Source organism: Octodon degus, unplaced genomic scaffold (assembly GCF_000260255.1).
Source record: "Octodon degus isolate 3935 unplaced genomic scaffold, OctDeg1.0 scaffold00268, whole genome shotgun sequence".
In the NCBI taxonomy this organism is placed as follows: domain Eukaryota; kingdom Metazoa; phylum Chordata; class Mammalia; order Rodentia; family Octodontidae; genus Octodon; species Octodon degus.
The window spans coordinates 1,030,359-1,041,185 of NW_004524844.1; the positions used below are offsets into that span (position 1 = coordinate 1,030,359).

At 58.3% G+C, this 10,827-nt stretch overlaps 1 protein-coding gene across 3 annotated transcripts; it reads right to left on the reverse strand.

The window, feature by feature from the left end:
- Window positions 1-666: 666 nt before the first annotated feature.
- On the reverse strand, window positions 667-8,433 carry Ptov1 (prostate tumor overexpressed 1). 3 transcript variants are annotated; one of them, XM_004646501.3, is made up of 13 exons: window positions 8,063-8,433; window positions 5,441-5,578; window positions 5,264-5,346; window positions 5,138-5,195; window positions 4,946-5,053; window positions 3,122-3,277; window positions 2,748-2,837; window positions 2,577-2,650; window positions 2,448-2,505; window positions 2,232-2,336; window positions 1,192-1,389; window positions 1,059-1,119; window positions 667-791 (listed from the first exon to the last, which is right to left on the reverse strand). In XM_004646501.3, exons 1-12 carry the CDS (start codon window positions 8,231-8,233, stop codon window positions 1,108-1,110), a joined length of 1,251 nt encoding a protein of 416 aa, XP_004646558.1. In that variant the 5' UTR covers window positions 8,234-8,433; the 3' UTR covers window positions 667-791; window positions 1,059-1,107. The 3 variants fall into 3 exon arrangements, with proteins under 3 accessions (XP_004646558.1, XP_023562534.1, XP_023562533.1); XM_023706766.1 differs by having other exon boundaries at window positions 8,231-8,378; XM_023706765.1 differs by lacking the exons at window positions 667-791; window positions 1,059-1,119 and having other exon boundaries at window positions 1,201-1,363; window positions 8,063-8,378.
- Between the last annotated feature and the right edge of the window lie 2,394 nt (window positions 8,434-10,827).

The window sequence follows — 10,827 nt, forward strand, 5'->3', positions numbered from 1 at the left end:
TGGACCTCCTGGGGGGTGAGACCCGAAGCCTGAGCTAGCTGGCTGGGTGCGGAGGCTTCTATTTGTTATCTGCAGATGGAACCCCGGAGACGGGAGGAACAAAAGGGCCCCAAGCCTGCTCCTGCCCGCCTCCCGCGCGGTCGGGCTCTGGAGCTTTAGACCACAGCCGTGCTCACACCGCCTGTGCCGCACCCTAACCACTTGGGTCCTGCAGGAGACAGGCTGCTGGCGCCAAGTGGAGCCCTCCAGAGCCAGCTGATGCCATACGCCCCCGCCCAGGGCTCAGTCCCAAGTGGCCCCTAAGGCCAGACTCCCAGGACACGGGTTCCGTGACACTGAGCTTGAGCCCAGGGGATGATGCAGGCCTGCGCTTCTGCACACTGTGGTGGACCTGATCCCGCTACGAGGAAACCCCTCCGGCACCTGCACAGGGGACACAGGCGCACAGCCGCAGGGGCAGAGGGACGTCACACCTGCATCTTGGTGTCGGTGAGATAGACAGGCTTCCTGCCGCCATTCCCTGCTCATCACGGTGGGGCACAAACCAAGCAGGCACCTTACAGTGCCACACTCACACGTGGCTGCTCTCCCGTCCATCCTGCCTGCCTTCCCCCGGAGCCTTCAGAACCACCCTAGGCCGCTGCCACACACCCTGGGAGCCACAGCAGGTTTTTAAAAGGCTTTATTAGATAAACACGGGTGGGAAATGTCCTTGGAACGCTCAGGACACCGACCTCCACGATGCGGGGCAGTTAAGGTCCCCAGAGGCCCCCTGCTCAGAAGCATCTGACCTGGGAGCAAGGACATAGTGGGAGGGACAGGACCAGGGCACAGGCCCCTCCACCTGCTCCACCTAGCAGGCCTCCAGGGAATGTGGGAAGGGCCCCTCTGGAGACCACCAGACCTGTGGTGCCTCCCCAAGATCCCTGTTCCCTGCCCATGGGGACTGTAGTGCCTCACTCTAGTCATCCTAAGGCCAGGGTCCCCCTGCTTTCTGACACCCCTGGGCAGGTCTGAGGGTCTGCAGGTCTGTGCTCAACAACAGGGAGGCCACTCACCAGTCTGCCAGGGCTTCTTTGGCAACTCCTGGAGGGCCAGGCCGGACCTCTACCCGCCCATCTGTGGAGGAAGCCAGGGAAGGGGTCAGCGGGAGGGGGGACACAGGGCTGGGGACCATGGGGCCGGCCTCACCCCTCGCTGCTGCTGCTCCTGCTCCAGGTTCCGCTGAAGGACCTGCTGTTGATTGGCTATGACGTGCTGGATGCCACTGAAGAAGTTGTCCTGGTCATGGGGGATGAGGCCGATGAAGATCTTCTTCTCCGAGGAGTACAGCAGCATGAGCACGCACACCTCGCACACAGTCCTGTAGGAGAAGTGCACGCAGCCGGCCTGGCGGGCGAGCGAGCATCACTCGGGGTGTCCGGCCCCACCCCACAGTCCCATCTGGAGGATGTGGACACAGGCATAGAGTGACAGTGGCCAGGAACTAGGAGGCTCCAAAGCGGCACCCGCTGAGAGGGCTACCAGCTCCCGAAGGCCAGGTGGCTCTCTGCAAAGCACCAGGCCCCGCCAGGACTGCCGCCACGCACACAGGTGTCATGGGCAGGCCGGGTGCTTGGAAGCAGTGCTGACACTGCTAACCAGGGACGCCTGAAGATGGGCCTCATGGGTCCTGCACAAGGGACAACTTCTCACCTTACAGAGGGGAAACAAGCCAAGAGGGAGAGGGACCTGAGGGCCCCCAGGGAGCTATGTAGGACAGCAAGGCCCTGAGACACACCACTTGGAGTGCTGCCAAGGGAAGTATGGCAGCATCAGGACAAGTGTCTCCAGCGGCCTGGACACCAGAAAACCAGGCAAATGTTGCCAGCAAAGGCACAGCAGTACGCAAGGCCAACCCTCCCCATGCGGACAGGGCCCAAGGCCCAGACTCGGCACTTCCCAGGGGCTGGGGGAGCCTTGGGGATGGGACAGCCTCGAGCCTGGGTTGCGCTTGGAGGAGCCCAGGCTGAGGAGCGAGGCCCTAGGACTGCAGCTGCTGCCCTGCACCAAAATCCACCTGCTTTCCCTCTGTACCCAGGGATCAGGACAGCCCGCCCTCAGCGCAACGGACGCAACGCACCACTCCCCTCGTCGCCCGCCCCTCCAGATGGGCTGGGGCCAGAGAAGTGGTAGCTGCACACCCCCAGCTGCCCAGCCACCCTGCATCTCTCAGAGGCCACACTACTCACAAAGCCATTGTCCATGATCCGGCACAGGCTCTTCAGTGTCTCCACGTCCTTGGTGAAGTGGAACTGCACAAGGCGCGAGTTCCGGAACAGCGGCACCAGGGTAGTCTGCGGGGACGCCAGCTAGCACCGTGGGCCCCCGTATCTTGCTCCTGCCCCCCAATAGCAGCTGGCAGTAGGCCGCAGTGACCCGGCTCTGACACCGTCCTTGCCACTCACCAGGAGCTGCTGCGGGATGAGGTGCATGCGCAGCTTCCTTGGCCACTGCTCGGTCCTCCTAGGGGACAGAGGACAGCATCAGGCAGGAGCCCTGCTGGGGCACAGCCCCAGCCCCAGCCTACCACTCACAGGATCTCTCCTTGGTTCACGTAGACATGTGATGACAACCACCTCCTGGGTTGACTGCTGGGCTCAGGCCTGAGCTTTGGGGGACAGGAAGGAGGTGACCTCAGCAATGGGGATGCCACAGGGCAGCAACCCACACATTGAGCCAGTGCCCTGTGCTGGCACAGAGCTTACCTCCTGCCACTCCATGATGCCGCTCCAGGCCAGGAACTTGTTGTTGATGATCTGGACAGGGCCCGAGTGGACACTGCCAAGCCCCAGTGCCTGTGGGAGTGGCGGCAGACAGGCTAGGAAGGACCCTCCCCACTGCTCTCCCTCCATGCCCTGCTCCCCAAGACAACTTACCCCCAGCATCCCACGCACACAAAGCCCACGTCTGCTCCTGGGAAGTGGCAGCCATGTGCTCTGTGTCACATGGCGCCCCTGCCAGGTCCCCGCGACAAAGCTTCCCTGCTCCTCCGACCTCATGGAAAGCCCTGGGGGAGGGAACCCTTTGCCACGCCGTACCGCCCACCCCTTCTCCGCTCTCAGGCTGCAGGGGGGCACACCTGCTTGTGGGTGGTGATAACCTGCCGGATGGCATTGATGAAGCCCCTCTGGTCATAGGGGATGATGCCCATGAAGATTTTCTTCTTGGTCGAGTACAGCAGTATGAGCACGCGCACTGCACAGGGGGAGACGTAGGGGAAGGGCATGCAGCCAGCCTGCGGGAGGACCAACAGTGGTCAGCACCAGGGGTCCGCCCTCACACCAACCAACCATCCTGCCTGGCACTGAGGCCGAAACACAGCCCTTAAGGTCAAGACCATGGTCCGGGGGACCTGCCCATTAGCTCAGTTGTTGAAGTGACTGCTTAAACAAAGCAATCAGGACGCTGTTGTTGGATCCCCAGATCCTCAGGTCTTACCAGACATGCCCTGAAGTCATCCTGAGCCAGCAAAAAAAAAAAAAAGAAAAAAAACTTCTGAACTTAGAGTAAGTGCTTGCCTGGCAAGCACAAGGGCCTGAGTTCAATCCCCAGTTCCGCCAAAAAAAAAAAAAAGACCATGGTCCAGAGTGGGCATGGTGGCGCCAGACTGGGGATCACCTTCAGTTCTATACAGCCTGGCCTGCATGGTGAGACTGTCTCACAAAGCCAAAAACAAAAAACAAGACCGTCACCCTAATGAGGCAAATGAACCCTGGGCCAGGCTGTAGGGGGCGAACAGCTCTGCCAACTTAGAGGTCTGTGGCCCAAGGAAGCTGCCCTCTGTTGTAGGACCCTGACTTTCCCATCTGTAAAATGGGCTGACTGCAGCACACACAGTGCTACATAAATGCTCCCTAAGTGGGGCAGCACGGCCTCTTCAATGGGAAGCAGGCAGATGGGGGCCTGACAAGACACCCCCAGGGCATCTGGACAAAGGTGTGTCCGAGTACCCCATTGGCCACCTGATACTGCTCAGCATTGTCACCTCAACTTCTGGTGCTGGGGCTACCCACTCAGTCTGTCCAGGCCATGCTGCACCCCGCAGGTGACCCCAGGGTCACCAGCCCTGCTGCAGCTGGGCCACAGGGAGCAGCAGCTGCACAGATGGAGGTGTCTTGGCAGGTGTGCCCTCGGAAGGGGGGTGGCTGACTCTAGGAAAGGATCAACTACCCCAGTGGGGGCCAGGGACTGGCCATGAGCCAGACCCAAGTCCCCTGGGCACTGTGGACCATGACTCACCCACTGCCACCTCTACTACCACCTTTCTCCCCCTCAGAGGGTCAGGGATGCTGCTGAGCCACAGCTGAGGGGGGCAGCACAGCCTCAAGGACCAGGCTCTCACTTCCTCAGCCACCTTCCTAGAAATCCCAAACTCTGACCATGTCCCAGCCCACGTTTATGAAGCATCACTACAGGCTAGAGCCCTAAGTGTCTTGCCTCTGTGGACGTGGTGTTAGGGACTGGACCCAGGGCCTCTGCACTGAGCTACATCCCTGTGTGACAGGGTAGCACTGTGTTTCCAGGCTGGGCCTGAATTTGCAATCCTCGTACCTCAGCCTCCTACAGTGTTGGGTTATATGCTCACTTAAAGTCCAGTTTTAAGCACTATTCACAAATACGCTCTTCTCAAGAACCTCACCGAGTAAGGCCTACTGGTAGCTCGACCTCACAGATGAGAAAACCAAGCTGCCCGAGCTCTTCTCCCTCCCCTACCACAGCCCTCCAGCAGGGCCCTCCCCAGGAGTCACAAGCCAGCGGCTTGGCACAGATGCAGGGGCTTGGGGCGGTGTGACAGGCTGCATTCCTTTCCCCTTAGCCTGCTGGGAGTCCCTCAGAGGGATGCTGAGCTACAGAAGGGGCTCTAACCCCCACAGTGTGCACCAGGCTCCCCAGCCCAACTCACAAAGCCATTGCCCATCACGCGGCAGAGCCCCTGGAGCGAGTCACAGCCTCTGTTGGTGAAGTGGAACTGTGCCAGCTGGGAGTTGCGGAACAGAGGGCCCAGCGTGGTCTGGAGGCAAGGGGACAGCGGGGTCACCACAGGGCGAGAGGCACCCGGGGGCAAGCGGGCTGGGCAGGCAGGGGTGCATCTCACCAGCAGCTGCTGTGGGATGAGCTGCATGATCAACTTCTGTGGCCACTGGTCCGTCTTCCTGCAGGGAAGAGCGGGTCAGGGCGCAGGGGGCTGCCAACCCGCCACCCTGATACGCTGGACACTCACAGGTTCTCGCCTGGGTTCACATAGATCTGGCAGGGCAGGGTCCGCTTCAGCTTCGCTGTGGAGTCAGAGTAGGGTCTGCGCTTCTGTGGGCAGGGAGGGGTGTCACAGACACAGCCTTGAGCCTGAGGACAGCCCGGCCCGCACCGGGACCCCAGCAGGCCTGGCCAACCGGCTCACCTCCTGCCACTCCAGCACTCCACTCCAGGCCAGCAGCTTGTTGCTAAGCTGGTGCTCACTGACAGCCAGCCCCCCAAGGGACTGCCCAGGCGAGGAGGGCCCAACGGGACCCAGCACTCCGGAGACATGGCCGCCTCCCTGCAGCAGAGAGGGGAGGAAACTGAGGCGGGAGACCTACAGAAGACTGTCCTCACACACACCAGAGGGGGCGTCCCTGCATTCAGAGCCCCCTCTGCAAACTCCCTGGGCCTTGTCCAAACACCCCTCAGTATGATGGTCAACACCCCCATGTCCTTTGCCTGCACCTCCCGGAACCCTCTCTCTCTGAAAATGCTGTCCCACACAGCCCCAACCACGGAGGCAGCCTGTCCCATCCCCATGCACGCCACCTGCGCCTGCAGGCTGGGACGCCTCTCATGCCTGTCAGGGGACATCTGACATCTGCAGGTGTATTCCAGACCCTACTTGGATGCCAGCAGAGGCCTTCTCAGTCTCACACACCAGTGACATTAGGAACCTCTGTGGGGGGCTCTCTGTGCTCACCAGAAAAGTTCAAATGCCAGCTCTGGACCCCCAGCCTCCTTGCTGACCCAGCAGCTGGCAACCAGAAGACCAGACCACGCGTAGCTGCCGCTTTCCCTGCGCTGTTCTTTCACCTTGCCTTACCCGGCTGAAGCTAGCTCTGCAAAGCCAGTTTCTCTCTCTCTCTCTCTCTCTCTCTCTCTCTTTTTTTTCCAGAACCAGGGATTGAACTCAGGCCCTTGTGCTTGCCAGGGAAGCACTTATTCCACTAAGCCATCTCCCCAGCCCCTTAGCTATACTTCTTTCAAATAAACTTTGACATTGCTTTGAAAAAAAGAACAGAACTCTCCAGAAGCAGGTGTGACATACTCTCCGATACACTATCAAAACCCCCCAAAACACTACAGATCATTTCTCACAAGGCACAGCCCAAGCGGGTGAATTTAAACCAGAGACATCCCAAGTAAAGGGAGGGGGGAGGCTTCAGAAGAATCTGAACACGGGAAACGCAGGGGGTAAAAGCTCAGCAGCACGTACTTCCGGATGAGAAAAAGTGTAAGGGGGATGGCCTTTAGTCTTTTTAACCTTTAGTCTTATTACTAGGGATTATCTCCTAATTTTCTTACAAAGCAGAGTTCCCTTATCCAACAATAAAACAGGTAGATTTTATTTTGTTGGGGCTCAAGAATAAAAAACTGAATAAGCATGCTCTCCACTTGGGGACCCTCGGGGCAAACATCTGAGAAGTGGTGTAAGTGCCAGGAGCTGGTGGGTCCCGAGACAGGTGCGGAGGTCCAGTCTGCAGCTGCCCGCCACGGCTTTAGCCATCTAGGCAAATGCATCGAAGGCCACCTGTGCCACCCAAGACACTGAATCACCATGTGCCTGGACCTGGGCTGTTTTGGAAGAGTACAAACGCATGGCCACATGTGTATGTGTTTACCGTCATGCACATGGGCTGTAATACCAGGAAACACAAGGTCTAACATAAGCTCCAGTGACAATTCAGCTCTGCTTGTCTGGGTGGGGACGTTGACCGCTTAGGACCACAAGAACCTTTGGGTCAGGTGCCCCAGAGGGTATGTAAAACCAGAGGCACTGACCTGAACATCACACGCACCTGCAACAGGCTAAGCACAGCCCTGAAGGAAACCTCGCAAGAGATAAGTGTGTGCACAATTGTGCTGACTCGCTGCTTCCTGTACAGCGATGTGAAGTTAGTACCAGAAGAGAAGTTTACAGCTTTCTACGTGTGCTTGAGGACCAAGGAAAGCAGTCGGGCGTGGTTAAGTTTCAGAGGTGCTTAGAGTTCTACTGATGGGCAAGATCTGGGTAGCCAATTGAGGAAGTCAGCTTGGCCACAAGCCCGGGGGAAAATCTCACATCTGGACAAATGTGTGCATGACTGGACTTCCTGTGAAACATCGTGACGTGCTTTCAGAACCCCAAGTAAATCTTTCTCAGATTCTCGAAAAGTATGTACCTGTGTCAGGTCTAGGGATGCGTGCGTGCCGCCTCAAGTACCTACAAATCTGAACAGCTACTTTTAAAGTATGGGCTCAATGCACTTCATAAAGGTATCCCACATCTGGATTTGAGTGAATTCCGGGTGCGCATGCCACAGGCACCAGTGGGGCACAGGAGAGAAGCCCCTGGGGCACAACACCTACTGGCATGTGTGCAAAACAAGGACTCGCATACACACCGTTGTCCTCTAGTCCCCCTCTTCCATTTCCAGATTTCCAGGTCAGAGAACAAACCAACTTTTCATTTTACAAAACCAACCCATGCGCCGGATGTCAGTCCTCCCGCTCCCACCCCGAGTTTAAAGCGCTCCCACCCCGAGTTTAAAGCGGCCGCGGTGTCAGCAGTAATTTGAGCCCATCTCACCCCCGTACCCCATTCCCCCACCCAGCCCGGCACGAAGCACGACAAAGGGGAGAGCCTGGCGCGCCCCTGGGGGAACCCGCTCCAACACGACTACCCTTGGGGCCGCTGCGGAGACCCAGGACGGAGGGGACACGGACAAAGGCGTGAGCTAGGAGAGGGGCGGCGGGGGTGGGGCCGTGGAAGGCTCTCGAAGAAGGGCGGGGGGCTCACCATGGGAGGGGCGGAGCGGGCCCGGATCCGCGGCGGCTGCGGGCCCCGGGGGCTGGCGGGCCAGGAGCGCGAGCGCACCGCACGCACCACCAGCGGCCTCCGGGCGCGGCCGCGACTCCCCAAAAGGCCCCCAGGGCCGGAGCGGTGTGGGGCGCGGCGCGGACGGACCATAGCGGGATCGGAAGGCGCGCGCTGGGGTCACCGCGGGCCACTCGGGGGTATGCGGGCTCCACGGACAGAGGGGTGCGAGCGCGAGGCTTCAGGGAGACGGGCTGATCTGTAACAAGTGCGGGGAGCCGCGCCGCCTGCTGGGCTGCGGCGGCCAAACCACTGCGCGGAGCGGGGGAGCCTGGCGCGTACCAACCGCATCCTGAGGGGGTGTGGTCGGAGCGTACCAAGGGGAATCGACTGCGCCTCTGGAAAAAGGGCGTGTGTGGGAGAAACGGCAAGGGGAAAACACTGGGTGGCTCTCCAGCGCAGGAGGTCGTGCGACCCAGAAATGACGTGGGGGGCGTGATGAGAGCGAAAGACCGCACCAAGACAGGGATGAAGCCAGGCGATACCAACTCAGCTTCACTGAATGTCACTGGAATGCGGAATCAGGAGCTTACACCAAAAACCCACCCATGAAAAAAGAAAAAAAAAATTCCCAATGAGGAAGCGGGGTGGTCAGAATAATGGTTTTTGAGAGTAAGAGGACCCTCCAAGAGGCGTGCGTGTGACTGGCATCACGCAGGTCTGTAGAGGGGATGCGGTTATGTGGGCAGGGAACTACAACCCCCAGCAGCCCTTGCACAGCCCCAGCAGCCCGGCTGTTCCAGGAGCCGCGTGCCCATTGGTCACTGCACTCAGCCCCGCCTACCGCCCCCTGCCCCACCTCCAAGTTCTTGGCCTGTCAGGTCTCCCCCAAGGCTGTCTGCTTATTCCCGGCGCCTACTCAACCAAAGCGACTGCGTAGTTTGTTAGGCGTGTGAAAGTTGTTTTTTCAAACCTTAAGAGTGGTTATGAGGCGCGAAAGTGAATTTAATAATAAAACTTAAGAATCCATGCTTGCGACAGCCAAATAGCTCAGCGGATTAAAGCGCCTGCTTGAGGGGCCGGGGAGATGGCTCAGTGGAATAAACGCTTCCCTGGCAAGCGCAAGGGCCTGATTCTGCAAAAAATAAATAAATAAAAAATAAATCTCCTGCTTGGGCAAACGCAGGGCCCGGGTTCGATCCCCGGCTTGCCGTTCCGGCCCCGACCCCGGGGCGCGCTGAGCCGGCCATTGAGACTGGATGTGGTGGCGCACGCCTATAATCCCAGCTTTGGGGAGGCTGAATACAGGCGGATCACTACGAGTCCGATCTACATAGTGAGACCCTGTACTACAATTAATATATATATTAATAGTAGTACCTGCCCACTTTTACAGTGGGCAATGAGTATACTGCTATGATCAATTTACGCCAACACCACCCCGTTTGGGTCTGTGATCACTAACACATTTGCAAGTAGGCTGGTGACCAGAAGGAAAGTTTTGGAAACGTAGTGAAGTGCCCTTTGGATGAGAGAATGTGCTAAAACGAGGAGAGGGCAAGTGGGCAGAAATGAAGGGGGGACCGGCACAGAGGGGCAGGGAAGGAGGGCGCGAGGAGGGCGCTGGCCAGCCTGCGGGAAGGGGTCTGGGAAGGGGCCTGGGGAACCTGGCACTTTCATTGGCACTGTGAACAAATCATTCCCGGAATACACAGCACCACACAGCCTCCACGCCGCTGGGATCGAGCGCCCTCCTAGGAAGGCAGGGAGATGGCAGGGTGAAGGACACAGGGACACGGACGGCATGGAGGCTCGATTTGCTCCCTGGAGCTCTTACACAGTGAATGTTGTCTGCTAAAGGGTTAACATTTTGCAGGCTCTTTTTACAGGCTCCCTCCAGCTTCCATGTTGAGAAGCCAACTGCCTACTAAGTGGAAGCCGACCCGGCTGGGAAGATGGATGGAGGGCTCCTGGCTGCAGTGGCCGAGGGACTGCTCAGTTTTACAGTGGATTTCCGAGTTAAAGAGCAAAGGACTTGTGCAGAGACAGTTTTGCCTGTATAAGGATTGCACTGGCTGAATGAAAATGGTAAAATTGCCATTTTAAGGGGAGGTTGTGAGACCAGGTCGCGCCCTGTAAGTCAGGCTGGTCTTAAACTCACCATGTAACCAGGCTAGCTTCAAACTCAGGCAGTCCCTGCCTCAGCCTCCTGACAGTGGGCTTGCAGCCGTGCGCCACCACACCTGGGAGGACTTACGTGTTCCAGCTCCCGGTGCCCTGAGAATTACTGAATCCAGACCACTTACTTGAGCCCTGGCTGCCGTTCCGGGTGAGCTCATGCTTTCTTCCCCCTTCCTGCTCTCTACTTAATTAAAGCCTGCTATTCCTTTGGACCCATCCAGCCACATGTGTGAGATGAATGCCCAGGATTTATACACATGGACAGAAGTGTCAGGACCCTCCAGGGCGAGCAAATGGAAACACGTCAGGCGGCCACTAGTGCCCTGTGCACACCCATGTTGGGAGCAGCACAACTCACAGTACCTCAATTTTGGAAGCAGCCTACATGTCAATGATGGCAGACCCTTTAGTGCTTTCAGTGATAGAAACAGCCCACTATGGAACACCTGCCTCCGAGGCAGTCATCGGCAGATAACTGAACAAAGACAACGTGGTATTTACGGTCAGTGGCATACTACTGCACCATGGGGAGGAACGTAGGTCATCTGTAGGGAAATGCACCTCGA

Bases quoted from the DNA above. Each gene is read 5' to 3' on its own strand.
- Ptov1 (XM_004646501.3), bottom strand. From the start codon at position 8,233: ATGGTCCGTCCGCGCCGCGCCCCACACCGCTCCGGCCCTGGGGGCCTT. The intron at 5,347-5,440 runs GTGAGCCGGTTG...CCCTGCCCACAG, and splicing joins GAGTGCTGGAGTGGCAGGAG to AAGCGCAGACCCTACTCTGA. The intron at 1,390-2,231 runs GTGAGTAGTGTG...CTCGCCCGCCAG, and splicing joins GGATCATGGACAATGGCTTT to GCCGGCTGCGTGCACTTCTC.